Source organism: Microtus pennsylvanicus, chromosome 2 (genome assembly GCF_037038515.1).
Source record: "Microtus pennsylvanicus isolate mMicPen1 chromosome 2, mMicPen1.hap1, whole genome shotgun sequence".
In the NCBI taxonomy this organism is placed as follows: Eukaryota; Metazoa; Chordata; class Mammalia; order Rodentia; family Cricetidae; genus Microtus; species Microtus pennsylvanicus.
In genome coordinates, this window is record NC_134580.1 from 32,061,120 (window position 1) to 32,078,139 (window position 17,020).

A 17,020-nucleotide genomic window follows, 5' to 3' on the forward strand; every position below is an offset into this window, starting at 1 on the left:
CTGCATCATTCAGACCTTGGCGAAACCCAAGACTACAAATATGTGTTTGTCTTACTTACTTCTCAAATTACAGACATCACTCGGGGTTTTTCTAAGCTTCCTATCTTGTTCCTTGTGTTATGTCATTCTCCTGGTGTCAATAAAAGTCCCAGAATCAGGAAATATCAAATTAATTCAACAACAACAACAAAAATCAGGGCCAAAACCTAGGAAAACCCTGCTTATGTAAGTTCTTGCTTCAGTAGAGGACAGCCAGTAGACAAAGACACACGACACATCCACCAGGGAGGAGCGATGCTATGCTAGGGCAAGGCATAGGAACACCCTTTAAAGGCCGCAATAAGGGGTCATGAGTTCTAGGTCAGTAGGGGTTACATAGCAATACCTTGTCTAAAGGAAAGTGGAAGAGGAGGACAAGGAGAAGGAAGATGAGGAGAAGGAAGATCAGTGAGAGGAAGAGGAGGACAGGGAAAGGAGGAGGAGAAAGAAAAAGAAAAGAAGAGGAAGAAGCAGAAGAAGAAGCAGAAGAAGAAGCAGAAGCAGAAGCAGAAGCAGAAGCAGAAGAAGAAGAAGAAGAAGAAGAAGAAGAAGAAGAAGAAGAAGAAGAAGCAGAAGCAGAAGCAGAAGCAGAAGCAGAAGCAGAAGCAGAAGCAGAAGCAGAAGCAGAAGCAGAAGCAGAAGAAGAAGAAGAAGAAGAAGAAGAAGAAGAAGAAGAAGCAGAAGCAGAAGCAGAAGCAGAAGCAGAAGCAGAAGCAGAAGCAGAAGCAGAAGAAGAAGAAGAAGAAGAAGAAGAAGAAGAAGAAGAAGAAGAAGACAGTTGTGGAAGAAGTGTAGCAATAAAATGTTGGGGTGGAGAATGGCTCGTGGTAAAGGTGCCTGTTGCCCTTGCAGAGGTCTCTGATTAAGTTTCCAGCACCACATGGTGGCTCATAGCCATCCATAGCTCAAGTTCAGAGGATCCTACTTCCATCATCTGATCTTCATGGGCACCAGGCATGCACATGGTATTCATAAATACAAGTAGACAAAACATTCATCCACATAAATAAATCTACAAAGGAAAAAGGTGAAGTATGCTAAGGGGAGTATTTCACGGAGTTGTCTTGTGGAGCTGTCCAGTAAAGGCAGTGAGGAGCAAGCATCCAGAAGAAAGGAACCCCAAAACATAGAAATCCATGAGTGCCCTGAGGTGGAGCTGTGGAGAATGTCTGAAGGGTGAGCAGTTGAAGCCATGAGAGTGGGCGGCAGGCCTCTGGGATGAGATCTGAGTAACTGGGAGGCAGGTCACACAGGGCCACATGAAGCTGGCTTTTTCACTGAGCAGGAAGTCACTGAGGTTAAGCCAAAGAGACATGAGTAAGGCATGAGCAGGCATTAAAGGATTCACTCGAAAGACTACAGGAATCAAGGGGGAATAGGTGAGAGCCGCTCCCCTCCTTCCTTTTGTCTTATTCTGCAAAACTGACTTCCACTGCCTCCTGCAGGGATGAGCTGGGAGAGCTACACAGAAAGCATTCTTCAAAGTTCCCTGTGTTAAGGCCATTGCCCTGAGCTGGAGCCTGCCCAGTGAGGTCCTTGTGGTTGAAGGTGTGCTGAGTCTGAAACCCCAGCAGACCTTGCCCCTGAGGAGTTCTTCAAGGGCAGGAACACAGCCTCACCCTCTCAGGGGGTTTGGAAAAGACCTTAAGAACTTATTAGCTACATTGTTGAAACAAAAAGGAAGGAGGAGGTAGAAAGATCTTGATGCAATCATTTAACCTAGAGAAGAGGGATTTAAAAGAAAATCTACCTTTATTTTTTTTTCATGAATTATTTGTAATGATCTGTCTGGAGGATGTGAGTGTTGGTCGGAAGGACTCCAGTGGCCACGGTCACTGGAGTAGTCTAAAGAGATTAAATCAGCTATCCGTGCATGTAGATGGTACTGGAAATGTTGAAATATTGTGAAGAACAAGGAACACTTCTGTTAGTAGACAAAGGGGGTGACAAGACACCTCTTAATCCAGAGAGTGAATAAGAGTGGAAAAGAGACGAAGAGAGCAGCCACAGACTCAGGTGACAGCTGCAGAGGAGAGGTGCTCATGCCAAAGCAGGACCTGGGCCTCCAGGCCAGTCTGTGGAGCCCTCCCCTCTCTCTGAGCTTACTGTTCAGACACCTTGGTCTGAGCTTTAGTCTTAGGACATAAGTCCAAGCCTCAAACACGTAGGACAATCAGCCAACTTAGAGTCCTCGGCAGCCTGGCTTCTGTCCTTGCCCTCATCTCCAGGAGCACTAAGCCGATTTTGGCTTAGTCACACTCTGCCCTGAACCACATCAGGAAGCCTCCACTCTGGTGTTCCTGATGCTGGGGAAGCCCTTCATCCTTGGGCCCTTCCCCAGCTCCAAGTCCACACCCCTTTCACCTGGCCCCTTCCTTGGCTTCTATATCTAGACAAAGGTCACTTCCTCCAAGGGTCTTCCTTGATCCCTAATCCATGGTGCTTCCAGATCCTTGGTGATATCTACCATGGCTCTCAACACCCTCTTAAATTCTGGAACTCCTGTGGGGAATACATCTGTCCCAAAGTCCTGCTCCACACTCAGCCCCATCTGTCATGAGCTGTCTGTCCTTGTGGCCAACACAGAAAGGGCATTCACAGATTGCATCACCAAGGGAAGCCTCTGTCCCCTGGAGCCCATGGGTCCTGCATCAAACAAGGGGAGAACTCTAGGAGACGGGAGAGATGCTGTCACCTGCCAGGGCACTGCTCAGGGAAAGGACTGTATTCAAAAATCCACCCAGAGAAGCCTAGAGGAGACCCAGCGCTAGTGTTCCGCACAGTACAGCCCATCCACAGACTTCCAGAAGAAAAGGCTTCTCTGGGAGTCCTTTAGAATCTTGCTGGGAGAGCACTTACCCCTCCCTGACACTCTGGCCCTTAAATATCCTCTCTTTTCTGGTGTTTCCAAGCCCTCTTCCAAGACAGGAAGTCATCTCACCTTCCCCTGGACAGCCATTATTTTTGGTTCGTGGCTCCCAATGTCACTCAAGTGACTTTGGCCACCAAGTCACTGAGATATAGGTATGATCATCTATACCAAAACCTCCCCAAAGACTCATCTAATCCCTTTTGTATTGGGGTCCCATTGCCCAGCACAGGCTGGGCATTCAGACAATGGCGGTTGGTTGGGTCATTCCATCACCATCTATTAAAGAGCCACTAAAGGGCAAACATACAGAAAAGGACATCACGATGAATCCAGGCAGGGCTTCCAGGCTGCTTGCTGAAATGATGAACGGATGGGTGGGTGAATAGGTGGATAGATGGGTGATTGGCAGGTGGCAGTCAAAAGCGTTTCTCTGAGGCCCAGTGCGGTGGTGCACACCTTCAGTTCCAACACTCAGAGGCAGAGGCAGGCGGATCTCTGAGTTCAAAGTCAGCCTGGACAGTCAGAGCGACACAGAGAAACCCTGTCTTAAAAAAAATAAATAAATAAAAATAAACCAAAACTTTTTATGGAGAGCTTCTGCCTATCTTTATCTTTGTCTGACTTCTCCTTTGAATCAACCCTGTAGCAATGCAGCTCGGTGCAGGTGCAGACATGAGGTCGGGCCTGGGTCCCGGGCGTCCAGCCCCCACCAAAGCTTCCTGGACACACTCCTGTCCTCACAGGCCTCCCTTCAGGGATAGAGTTCACTCCCAAATTTAACATGCCAAAGGCTCTGAATAGGTGCCATCGTCCTCCTCCCCTTGGCCCCCCCTTTCCCTGGCTAGGCTACAGGACTACTGAAAGCAGAACAAGTTCACTTTTTTCCCCTTCTTCCTTTCTTCCTTTTTTTCTCTCTCTGGTTTTGTTATTGTTGTTTGTTTTTTGGTTGGTTTTTGAGACCAGGTCTTTCTATGCAGCCCAGAGAGGCCTGGGACCTTCAACGTCTTCTCAGCTTCCTCAGCATAGAGATTACAGTATGTACCACCACTTCAGCTTGTCCTTCCTCTTTTATGAAAGACAGGAGTCTTGTGTAAACAAAACACCAAGACTCTCACATCAGTTGCCTCTTTGTGTAGCCCCACTGACCCTAAGACACGCTTGCATCTCATCTATAGCTGCCTCGGTGGGCCAGAGTACTAGCTGCCCCCGCAGAGACCAGGCAGACCCTAGAGCCCATTGGTGTCCACTCCCACGCTCCCCTTGAACAGCAGCATGAGGAGAAGGGCTAAAGTAGCCTGCGATCTTCTGGTAGGAGAGTCGGAGCTTTGCCCTCACTCTCAACCCTTAACCCTCCTCCTCACCCCAGAAACTCAAAAAAAGAGCTGAGCTGGCATTTTCCCAGGGACAGGGTTCAATGGAGGAAGAAATGGAAGCCACTCAACAGGCTTATAGGCTGCAGATGCTTCCTGCTCTGACACACATGACACATCGGGCAGGAGGCCCAGGCAGACAATGGAGAGATCAGGGCTGGGTAACAGAAGTCGGAGCTCTCTGGGCCAGAAACCTCTCCCAAGAACTAGGCCCAGATTAATGCTCTCTGTTCTGTCCCAGGGGGAGAGAAACCCCATAGGTTTTCAGAGTTTTCTTGAGGTCCCCAGAGGTGAAACCCAGGGTGTTTCCAGGCTTTCGCAAAACCCTTCCAAGTCCCACCTCTGCACCGTTATGCCAGAGTTCGAGGGAAAAGATGATACTTGCTGTGGGAAGAATCGGGTAAGGGGAGCTGTGTTCTCTGTCTTTTGAGGAAGGGGGAGGAAGCATTGTTCTAGATCCAGAACTGAAACATGATGTTCTCAAAGGCTGCGCCAAGCCCTCTCCTCAAACTGCCCTCTCCCCCTGCAGCAACACACCCAACAAAATCTCCAGGGGCACCCCAATCAAGAAGTGTCCCCTTCCTTGCCGTCCACCATCTCCCCTCCTTTCAGGAACAGCAGCCTAGACTGAAGCCCAGTTAGCCCAAGAGGCGGAGAAGTGAGCAGAGACTTTCAGTTCTGGAAGAATGTGCCTGCTCTCCTCAATCTAACACTCGTGACTTTGTTGGCTCTCAGGACAGGTTCCTGAAGCCTCTCAGGTCCATTGAGATCGCAAACACAGGAGAGCCTCTGGCTGGAGTGTGGCTCAGAGAACACACCAGGCTATGCAGGCCTTGTGTTGGATCCCAGACCAGTGAATAAGCACTGAAGAGCTCTGGTTAGACACTGAGTCCGTGCTATTCCCTAAGCTTTGTGCTGTATACAGCAAAGACACTGGATGATCAGATGCCCTGTGGACTGCTGGCTCAGCCTGTTCCCCCAGGTTCACCCCGGGCTCCACACTGAGACCTCCTGCCCCAGGTCACCCTATATCAACCATCTTTCATATAGTTGGGGGTTCTGTGAATCTGCTCCTCTGCCTCCTGTATCTCTGACAGCATGCCTTTCTGTGTCTTGGAAATGGGGATCTGAGAACGTGGGAATCTGTACAGACAGATCCTTAAAGTATCTGAGCAAATGGGCTCCTGGAGCCTTCTCCACAGGACACAAGACCAGCTACTCGGAATGAATGACAAAAAGCACTTTATTGGGGATGAGTAGAGAGATGAGCCGGGCTGAACGGGACACCAAGCAGTCTTTGTTCTTGCCGAGCCCGTTGCTGCCGGGTGGTAGAGAATGAGCAGAGTTGTAGCAGGTAGCTGTCCAGGATCTGAGGGAGGGGGTGTGGCTGGAGGGGCCGCGTGTGGCCCTGAAGGAGATCCTGGTCTTCATCTCCTCTGTCCATTAGGGTGAAATCAGACACCCCTCCTATCGCAGGGGGCAGTTACCAGGCCCAAACTGAGAAGAAGCTACCAAGCTCCAATAGGGCCACACCACAACCAAGAAGATCATCCTGGAACTGAGGGACCAGGGCAGAGGGAAGAAGACGCTGACAAGATGAGCGCTGGGAAGGAAGAGTGGAGGTGAAGTCAAGGAAGCAGGAGACACCAGCAATGGCCGGCCCTGCCAGGTTCAGGGCCATCAGGACCCCTTCTCTTCTATCGCTGGGATCTCTTGGTCACAGTGGTGGAAGAGGTAATCTTGGTACCAGAACTTCCATAGACGCCACCACCAAATCCAAAGCCACTTCCGGAACCGGAACCGGAGCCAAAACCACTCCCCAGGCCAAGGCCGATGCCAGCACTGCCGCCAATGCCGGCACTACCGCCAATGCTGGCACTGCCACCAACTACCGCTGGAAGGAGAGACAAAGTACACAGTTATTCTCAACTCCAGCAGTCCCCAATGCAGACCCAGAGGAGTCGATGACATGGTGCAGAAGGTACTTACAGATGCTCACGGCACTCTGGCATTCTCCAGACATCCTGGTGGGGAGAAAGAGCCATGAGCCGTGCAGAACAGAACCCACTTCCTTCAGCACATAGATAGTGTGTGTTTATCTCAGCCTTAAGCAACCACAGACTAACACTTGAGTGTCAGCCTATGCTCTGCTGGCTGCTCAGTAAGTACCAGCAAGGCGCCTAAGCAAGAATCCTGCTGAGTCACCCAAACCCAACCGCCCGCACCTGCACTCCTCGCCCTCCAGCAGCTTGCGGTAGGTGGCGATCTCCACGTCCAGGGCCAACTTGACGTTCATGAGAGCCTGGTAGTCACGCAGCAGCCGGGCCAAGTCTTCCTTGGCCTTCTGCAGGGCGGCTTCCAGCTCTGTGCGTTTGCTGTAGGCGTCTTTGAGGGCCAGCTCCCCACGCTGCTCTGCATCTGCCACAGACGCCTGCAGAGTCTGGCACTGTGGACAGGGACATTGATGGGCAACGTCAGTTCCCTACTTTAGAGAACTTCATGCCTGTTTCTTCTCCTGGGTCAGCTTCCCTCTATCTATTAAGATGATAGAATTCTGCTCATTCTTCTGCACGCATTTCCTGACCCAAGAGTCCCATTCCTAACTTGGGGACTGGGGGCAGGGCAAATGCCTTTAATCTCAGCACTTAGGAGGCAGAGGCAAGCGATCTCTGAGTTGGAGGCTAGCCTGGTCTACAGAGCAAGTTCCAGGACAGCCAGGGCTACACAGAAAAAAACCCATCTCAGAAAGAGAAAAAAAAAAAGAATCCCATTTCTTCCAGACAGAACACATCCATGTAGGCATGAAACATGGCCACAGATCTCACCCATAACCTCACCAGACCAACAAAATAAAGATATATAAAACCAGGGAAAACTAGTCAGGAGCCCTGTGTTTGGGATGCCACACCACATTAAACAAAACATGCTGCGGAGATCTGTGTGGCTGGTATCAGGAGGTACAAAGGCCCTAAAGACAAGCCTGGAATCTGCCAGCCTAGCGCTTTATCTGCTTGGCCCCCATAAAGGCACCCACACCCACCTGCTTCTTGATGTTCTCGATCTCTGCCCGCAGCCTCTGGATCATCCTGTTGAGTTCTGAGATCTCATTCTTGGTGCTCCTCAGGCTATCCCCTTGTTGGTCAGCTGAGATCTGGAGCTGCTGGACCTAATACCCAAGGGAACAGGCTCTAAGGTTTACAGCAGACCCAGTGAGGATAACCACAGATGGAAAGGTGGTACCAAAGGAGATCCCAGGTCAAACAAGGATCAGTGGTACCCAGAGGACCCACTCCTCTCACACACATACCTTGGTCTGGTACCAGGACTCGACCTCAGCCTTGCTCCTCTGGGCGATCTCCTCATACTGGGCTCGGACCTCAGCGATGATGCCATCCAGGTCCAGGTTCCGGTTGTTGTCCATGGACAGCACCACGGATGTGTCTGAGACATGGGTCTGCATCTGGGACAGCTCCTACAAGACCCCATGACTCACATCAGACCCCAGGAGAGCCAGTCTCCCCTAACCTCTGGCTCCATCCTCCCATTTCCATGGAGATGACTGTGAAACGGGTCTGATAGAAGCAGAGTTAATAGCAGGGACCTTATGTGTTGTGTGGAAGGCAATAGAGTGGAAACATGACGGGTAGCAATGGCATCCCTAACAACCTCCAGCTCTAAGTCCTCCTCTAGGCCATCTGGTCCTGAGAAACTCTCCACTGAGTCTCTCACGCCGGTCTTTTCTCTCTATGGCCTTGCTAAGAACCCACTGCCTTGACATAAATTGTTGGACTATATTAAGAACCATGACTTCTGACGCACAGCCTCACAGAGAGGGGTTGTATATTTTTTAAAATGGAGGATGGAGGGCTCACCGCTTCATAAAGGACTCTCAAGAAGTTGATCTCATCCTTAAGGCTGTCCACCTTGGCCTCTAAATCGACCTTGACCATGTAGGCAGCATCCACATCCTACAGAGGTAGAAGAGAAAAAGGAAGAGGATGAAGGGGGAGGAAAAAGAAATAAGGAGAAGGAATTACTGTTGATCAACACCCCCAGGAGCCCTTATAGTTTTTTTTTTTTATAGCAAAGGTAGGGGAATCGTTTGATGTGCTCTGCCACTAATGCCATCAGGATATGTGAAGTTCACTGTCTAGCTGGGTTTTCCTCACACACTTACTCCCTTTTAGACCTCACACCATTACCCACTTCCTTTGGTACCACAATCCCAGGCAGAGCCAAGGAAGATAAAGACAGGCAGGGATGGCTAAACACAGGACTTAAGCCAAGGGCCACTTCCAACAGAGGTGCTACAAGATCTTCCTTCATCATTCCTAGCTTACTTTCTTGAGGACCACAAAGTCGTTCTCTGCAGCTGTACGCTTGTTGATCTCGTCTTCATACCTGGGGTAGGGGCAGGAAGACAAAGACCACCATGAGTCATTTTCCCAAGGCCAACTGCTTGTTCCCAACACCTATGAGTTTGGAAACACCCAGATCATGAGCAGCACACAAGCGTACGGCCACAGCCTTGGCCCTGGTTTATTTAGACATAAAAACAAACATCCAAAAGAGTGTTTTTAGGGCACAAGATGTGAGGGGAACCTCAGCACAGGGACAAGATTAGATCATTGGAAAAATTGTCATGATTCTAAATTCTAGGCAAACACTTCAGTTTTCTTTTCTTGGTGTGTGAATGTGTTCATTTACTCAGCCCCATCCTACAGAGAGCAAAAGTGAAGCTTCTATGTATTTTGTGTCCACTGTGTGTCCTATCTTCTCCCTCCCTACTCCACATTTAGTTCAATCTCACCAGTCATAAGGTAAAAATACTACCCCTACTAAAGCCTAAAAAATCCAAAGCTCATAGATTTTAAGAAACTCATCCAAGGTCACACACAAACACAAACACATACACACATCCCACACACAGCACATACACACAAATCAGTATTCAGTTGGCTCCATCTCTTTCTATAGATCTACATAACAATCTATATTCCAATCCACAACCAAGCTAATACTGCTATTGACCCATTTTGTTTCTGAACCTCTTTGTATCCAGCAAACCCAGGAACCTAAACCTATTACTGATTAAGGCAACTAGAGGTTACTTGGCCTCTGCCTGTGAAAACATGATCATTTGAGTATGAAAGTTGGCTTAAAGGAGCTTTTCTTTGGATTCCTCGAGCCTGAAGTCCCAAGCCGCTGAAGAGGAGCCTAGACTTGGACCAGCCCTCCTGCTCTCCACGTACTTGGCCTTGAAGTCCTCCACACTGTCCTGCATGAGCTTCAGTTCTGACTGTAGGCGCCCTTTGTCATTGGTCAAAGAGTCCAGATGTTTCCTCAGGGCATTGATGTAGGTCTCAAAGAAAGAATCCAGGTTCCTTGGGGATGTGATGGTTGTCTGCTGCTGGAGGAGGTTCCATTTGGTCTCCAGGACCTTGTTCTGCTGCTCTAAAAATCGCACCTGTATTGAAAAAGACACAAGCCGCTAGTAAGGGCCAGACGCTTCAGCAGGAGGGTGTCTGAGGCTGGCCCCAACCTAGGTGGTCCAGGAAGCCAGACCACCCAGGAGTCACCCAGCTGCCCAGGGCACCATCATGACAAGCATGTCACTGGGCCCATCATCGCCTGAGGGACGCATAGCTTGGAGAACACAGTGTAGGGTTGATGCAGGTGCAGCTGGTGCGGCTTTCTAACCACAGCAGACCAGGATGCAGGCTTAGGGAACAGAAGTGTCTATGAAAAAATCAAATCAAACGAGACCAGGAGGTGCTGAGACCAGGAGGTGCAAGCACAGTTAGTGGCAGGTGCTTGCGTTCAGTGGCTCCTGACCCACAGTGAAGAACAGACAACTCACTAAAGACTGAAAACAAGCCAAGCACGGTGGTGTGCCTGTGTGATCCAGCACTCAGGAGGCTGAGGCAGGAGGATGATGAGTTTGAAGCCAGTGTGAGCTACACAGAAAACCCGTGTCTCCTGAATCTGTACACAACCAAGTTCACACATGTCCTGAGACTCAGTTAGAATCCACCCTGACAAGAACTTCCTGGAGCCTTCTCTCTCTCTAAAGCACCTAGCCAGGCCTGCCAGAGAGTGGCCTAGCAGAGCATCCCCGTGGTATGCACAAGGAACAAGAGTCCCACCTTCTGAAAGGTGAGCTGAGAAGAAATGTGGACAGGAGGCACCAAGAGCCCTCAGTCTGTCACTCGAGTCTGTGTCCCTGGCCTCCACCAGCTACTGTAGGCCTATCTGAGCTAGCAGGGAGAGCAAGTGTACCCACACATTCTCCTGCCTCAAACACCTACAAGAACCAAAGCCTTGATGCACAGCCATCCAGAACAACCCAGACAGGAGCATCACACTGGTCCCTGTCCATACATCTCTGAGTAACTAGACTCCAATTGAGTCTACACAGCAGGATCTCCAGATCTTGCATGAAAGTGGAAGCTGGACTAGAGAAAGCAAAGAGCATTCTCTCGGCACTTGAAGCAGCCTCAGACATAAGAGGTTTCTCCCAGAGACAAAAATGAGTACGAGATGAATTCCTGGCTCAGACCCAGGACTCAGGACTCACTCCCGCCACCCTAGCTCATGGCAGGCTCACTCGCCTTGTCAATGAAGGAGGCAAACTTGTTGTTGAGGGTCTTGATCTGCTCACGCTCTGCCATGCGGACTTTCTGGATCTCTGGGTCAATCTCCACCTGAAGAGGTGTCAGCAGGCTCTGGTTGATGGTGACTTCCTGAATACCTCCAGCAGGACAGGCAGGGAAGCCAGGACCACCTCGACCATTGAAGGAACCTCCAAAACCACCGCCAAAGCCACCAGCACCAAACCCGGCACCGAAACCTCCAACACCGAAGCCTCCAGCACCACCATAGCCTCCGCCTTGGCAGGACCCAGCCACGCTCATGGAGATACTCTTGTGACCCCCAAGGTTGTAGAGACTCCTGCTGCCGAAGCCCCCAGACGAGCATCGACCTGCACCTCCAGACATGGAGGCCGAGCTGAAGGCCACCCGCTTGACCCCACCGGCAATGGCTGAGCCACCGCTAAAGCCCCGAGAGACTCCGCGGACGCTTTGCTGTCTGGCAATCATGGCTGAGAGAGTAGGCAGCTGCGATGAGCGTAGAACAGAAGCGAAGCAAGGACCAGGTTGTGAATGCCAGAGCCCTTGGCCCTTGGAGCTTATATGTGCTGGAGCAGCAGGGCTTGGTTTCAGGGGCATAAAGGGAAAAATCCGAAGCATCCCTGGGCTGGGCCGTTGGCACAGGCCCATCTTTCTTGCACCTGTTGAGCATGTCACTAAACACACCTTCAGAAGTCACTGGGAGGGCACGGCTTATGGTTCAATCCCCTCCCTGGGCCAGTGCCCCCGGGCATCCTGCATCCTGGCCCACCTGGCTCAGCCCTGCAAAGCCCCGCTGCCCTTCCACCTTCCTGGCCAGCCTCGTGGGGCTCCACAGACTCTGGAACCTGAGAACCTGGGTTCCAGGGCACAGTCTGCCACTGTCAGACTATCCTGACCCGAGCAAGCGTCTCTCTGAGCTCAGCCTCAGTACTTGTAAAATGGAAAGGCAAATATTTACATTTCCTCTCAAGACAAGTGAGATCGTATCATGGAAGAGCGCTCTGTGAGCTGTCACAGGCAACTCTCGGAGTCTGGAGCCTTCGTTCTTATCCTCCATGCATCCTTGGCCCTGCGTTCACCTAGGAACCGAAGCTTTTCTCTTACAGTTCCAGCCTGGTAGCCTGTCCAAGCAAGACCCAAAGGAGCTCCTATCTGGGATTTCACCATGTGGCCTACGACACTCTGGGCTCACTGGGCTTCCCCAGAGCATAGCATGTTTGGATTTTCCACTGTGATCCCAGAATTCTGGAAAGAAGTTGCCAACATTCTTGATTCTGGGGACCACTTTGGCAGAATGGTGATAATTCAGGTCCCCCTTCCTCCCAAGCACGTTTTAACTGCAAAATCCTAGTTTTACTCCTAGAACTTGGGTTCCTTCTAATTGACCTGTATCCAACTACACTCATTTCTAACTAGTGATGCAACCTAGGACCCTCTAAGCCCAGCCAACTCGTATGTAAAATAAGACATGTGCCTGAGCATAGTTGATAAGACAACGTACCCAAGGTGCCCAGTGTACAGAAGGTCAACAGGCACTCATTCTCACCCTGCCCACTAGGGGCAATCCCTCTGTGTTCCCTCCCCCATCCATCATTGAGAAAGAGCCAGATGTGAGCAGCAGCCACCAGCAACCTAGAAAACCTTACAGACCTGGACCTCCCCGTGCCAATGTTCCCCCGAAAGCTTCCCTGGTGCATGAAGAACTCAGGGTAGGGGTGGGGGAATGAGCACGGGTCAGGTCCTAGAGATGGAGCTCCAGGGAAGACCAGACTGGCCAGGACTGGCTCACCAGCAATCCTCCCAGCTCTCCCCTCTCCTCTGTCCTGCCACTGCCCAGCTGGCCACAGTAGGCCTACACTGGGGCTGGGAGGGCTGGGGCCCAGCTTTGCACACGAAGCTAGATCAGTTGAGCATGGCAGATCAGGGAGGTGCTGCCCCTCCGCCCCCAGTATGTGCTGGGCACCAGTTTTGAGCCAATCACTGCGATCAAAGGACAAAGGGACTATGGGACACTAGCGTGCAGGCCTGTGCATGCCCACCCTAGTCTGGGAGTAGGTGTGGCTTGGCAGATAGGTGACAAAGCCCTATCTCAAGGGCCCCCTGCTGGGGGGGAGGTGTTCTGAGAGTCACCCTCTTTCTGCCCTCCTCTCTACACACATCACCTCTGTCCTCCACAGGTGCTAAGGTTTTGGTGGGCATTGGCCAGATAAAGCCCCAGGGGGCTCATGACATGCCCTGGGTCTTGTATGTGGAACAATAATACTCTCAGTCTGGGAAATGACATAAGGCCATGGTCATGTCAAGAACTGAGCCAAAAGAAATCCAGAGCTGGGAAATGACGGTGTGTGCCTTAATCCCAGCATTCCGGAGGCAGAGGCTGGGGTGGGGGTGGGGGGTATCTCTGTGAATTCAAGGCCAACTTGGTCTACAGAGAGAGTTCCAGGACAGCTGAGGCTACACAGAGAAACCCTGTCTGGAAAAACAAAAACAAAACAACACCAAAAAAACAAACAAACAAACAAATGATAAGGAGAGGAAGCCAGGACTAGAAGAGGGAATCTTCAGAGAAACGGCACACAACGCCTCAAAAAATCACCTTCATTCTGTGCCTGGGGTCATCCAAACCACAAAACCACGACTGAAGACTTTCCTGATGGTTCCTTGAAACATACACAATCTTTCACTCACAAAACAGAAGTGGGAATCCCAGTGCATTCTGGGTAGAAGCAGCTTTCTTAGAATGTCTGCCCTATGCTGAACACCGAGAGCTTCTCTTGGGACAGTTTTGTTTATTTACTAGAGCCATTCTAGTGAAGAGATGTTGAGGTTTAAGAGGTTGGTTTTTTTTTGTTTGTTTGTTTTTTGGGTTTTTTTTGCCAGGGACAGGGGCGAGTTGGCAACTCATGCCTATAATCCCAGATCTTGAAAGGCAGAGGCAGGCGGATCTCTATGCGTTCCAAGCCAGCCTGGTCTACAAAGCGAGTTCCTAAGACAGTCAAGGGCTGTTACAGAGAAACCCTGTCTCGAGAGAAAAAAAAGAAAAGGAAGGAAGGAAGGAAGGAAGGAAGGAAGGAAGGAAGGAAGGAAGGAAGGGAAAGGAAATGAAAAGAAAGGTTGTGTTTCCCTCCTGAGATCCAGCAGCTCAAAATTTATGGGCACAGAGGCCAGTGCTCTAGGCTTGACCTCAAACCTCATGACCTCAGCTTTCTGTACACTGTTTTATATGGTGTCTCAGCCACCCACAGTTGATGGCTGACCAGAACAGTAGCAGGGTCTTGGGGACACAATGCATGCTTCAATCCAGCTCCCTTCTGCCCCTACTCTGTGTGATTGATACCTTGGTTTGTGTGACCCTCTCCTAACAGGTACTCAACAAGTCATGGCATGGTCCCCAAAGGCCAGTCTTGTACCCTCCAACAAGTTAAATTCAAATGATAAGCCCAGATCAAACAAGAAAAATGTTCTGGTTTCGATGTATATCCTGTGACTTTATTAAATCAGAATCGCCGATACTTCACAGAATCTTCAACCTATAGATAAGAAATTTCAGGGAGACACAAGGAAGAACTTCCCAAATGAGATTGTTTAGTCCCTAAGGTAAGAGGGCCAACAAAGAGTTATTTCCCTGGGCACAGGTAAAAGACAAGTGTCCACCAGGAGGTGACAACTGAACACCAGTCCCACACTCCCCTGTAGTCCTGTGCACACACAACTTTTGTCCTTGGTGACCCTGCTTCCTTTGGCCACCTGCCCAAGCATGGCTTTGAGGAGTAAAGCCAGATGCTGTCAGGCATGGAGCAGGAATGGAGGGCGTGTTTCTTCAGAGCTTTCTGAATGAAGGAGGCAAAGCCTTACCATTCAACCTGGGATTACAGATCTTGAGGCCTCTGTCACTGGCAGCCCCAACCTGGGGAGCAGTGTGGGAAAATATCTTGCCTTCCCTGGTCAGGTGGGTGCCCTGGCCCTACTGGGTCACCTAATCTCAATTGCCCCATGCCCTGAGTCACTGATGGAGCTGGAGCCAGCAGAGAGAGCAGGAATCCTGCAGGGAAGAGGCCAGTGTTCAAGGAGGCCTGTGAGCAGGGAGGAAGGTAGGGCTCTTCCAGCCAGGGCCAGAAAAGGTCACGGATCAGCTAGCTCAATCTTCTGCCCTGGCAGGTGCCAGCAGGGGCTTTAAACCCTTCCCACTCCACAGACAAATACTTTTGCTGAAGCTTTCAGACAATAGGGACAGAAGCCAGGCTATCGAATGCACGGGAGCCCTGCCCTTGCAGCTGGCCTTCCCTCCCCACCCTCTGAAGCCCTTGATTAGGAGTGCCTCATGGGAAGGATCCTGGTCTGTAAGTTACTTTGAGCTCAAAGACAGACAGGATAAAACTTCATCGCTCAGTTTCTAGGCCCTAACTTCAACGGAGCAACTTTTGGCTCTATTGTTAACTCGTTGTGGCTTTCAGACACCTGTGTCCCTTCAGACACCCCACCACCACCAGCAGCAGCAGCTGCTGCCTTTCCCTCCTGTGAAGTAACAGTTTGGGCTGACCACCTACCAGTTTCTCTTTCTCTGTGGATTGCATAACCCAGTGAGGGGCTTGGGCTTTGGGGCAACATTTTTTGGATTCTATATCCAGTTCTGTGTCCCTAAAAAGTTACTTAACCACTCTGTGTCTTATTTTCCTCGTTTGCAAATGGGGTTGCTGGAGAGACGGGGTTAGCCGCTCAGAGAGTCCAAGCGCCTACGCTCTCATCTCCAAAAGTGTTAAAGTGCATGAGGAGACCCCGGAGGAAAAGCTCAGGGGTGCCGGGAGTGTGGGGAGTGTTGTTTGCCAAGTCAAGGTGCTGTGTCCCTGGGTTGGAAATAAAATTTGGTTCAGAATCTCTGCTTGTGTCCCCATCCTGGGCTCAACCTTCCCGAGTCCTCTGGGGAGCACTGCTGAGCACACAGACTCCTGCCCAGAGTGCTCAGCCACATTCAGGCGGGGGGAGCGGGGGCTTAGACTAGGCACGGCCTGTGGACAAGATGGAATGGGGAAGACATAGCTGGGCCTCCATCTTTTACATGTCAGTGAGGAGTGGGTCCAGGCTGGGGAGGAGCTGCAGGGAGCTGAGAAGGAAAAGAGATTACCTAGGAGACAGGAAGGGGGAGGGGGACTTCAGGAGGAGCGGGATAGGGCTTGAAAAACCCTGGTCACCACTCATCTGTCCCTAACAAGGGACATGCAAGAGAACTAGGAGCCTCCATTGCCTGAGTTAGAAAATGGAGAGCTCTGAGTCCTTATTGAATCCCGGAGCAAATTAATATATCCATAAAGCACACAATCCAATGACATGTGTGTTTGTAGTGGTGGCTAAATGAGGGGGGCTAGAGGAGAAATCACTTGAGGTGTGTACAGAGAATCCAAAGGTCCATGAAAGGAAAGAAAGGGGGCTGGGAGAGGGTTCCCTAAGTCACACGCTTTCAGTGTTCCCCTGACAGCCTCACTTTCTACAAAGGAAGAAACTAGGCTGGGAGGTCAGGACTCTGCCCAAGTTCATACAGCTAATCATGGCCGAAGGTGAGATCTAACCAAAGCCTGGCTGGTCTGAAGGCAGGAGTGTAGTTGTCCACTGACCGTGCTAGGCCAGCACCCGGGATGGGAGTGCTGCCCAGATGGCCAGTCCAATCCCCAGGGAGATAGACTGGAGTCACAGGCAGCTTGCTGTAGTTGCTATTTATTGAGATACACCATGGACACACACAGGGGCTGGGAAATGAGGTGACAAAGGTGACAAGCTGAGGAGGGTGGAGGTCTCTGGGAACCATGCCTGCCTCTTCTCTCCTCCTCCAGCTTGCCCTGAACTCAGAGCAGAGGTGAGAGTAGCAAGGTGAGAGTAGAAACGGACATCCTACCTCCTCTAAATGGTCAAGTCACCCCCAAGTCATCCAGCTGATAACCCTAACCTCCCTCCCATTCCACTGCATCGCCAAGGATAAAATCTGGGTAATTTGAGCCCTTTCCCAAACGCAATTCGTATGTAAATTGTGCACTACGAATACTCAGCCTCCCCGGTCCTGAGAAGGCGTGACCCGCGCAAGGACGATGGTCCAACACCACCGCAAAGCCTTGCTG

The 17,020-nt window shown here is 50.8% G+C and overlaps 1 protein-coding gene across 1 annotated transcript; it reads right to left on the bottom strand.

Annotated features, from left to right (window-relative positions):
- Nucleotides 1–5,978: 5,978 nt before the first annotated feature.
- On the bottom strand, nucleotides 5,979–11,420 carry Krt4 (keratin 4). Its single transcript, XM_075963585.1, has 9 exons — nucleotides 10,893–11,420; nucleotides 9,534–9,748; nucleotides 8,622–8,682; nucleotides 8,154–8,249; nucleotides 7,589–7,753; nucleotides 7,322–7,447; nucleotides 6,507–6,727; nucleotides 6,271–6,305; nucleotides 5,979–6,175 (listed from the first exon to the last, which is right to left on the bottom strand). Exons 1-9 carry the CDS (start codon nucleotides 11,379–11,381, stop codon nucleotides 5,979–5,981), a joined length of 1,605 nt encoding a protein of 534 aa, XP_075819700.1. The 5' UTR covers nucleotides 11,382–11,420.
- Between the last annotated feature and the right edge of the window lie 5,600 nt (nucleotides 11,421–17,020).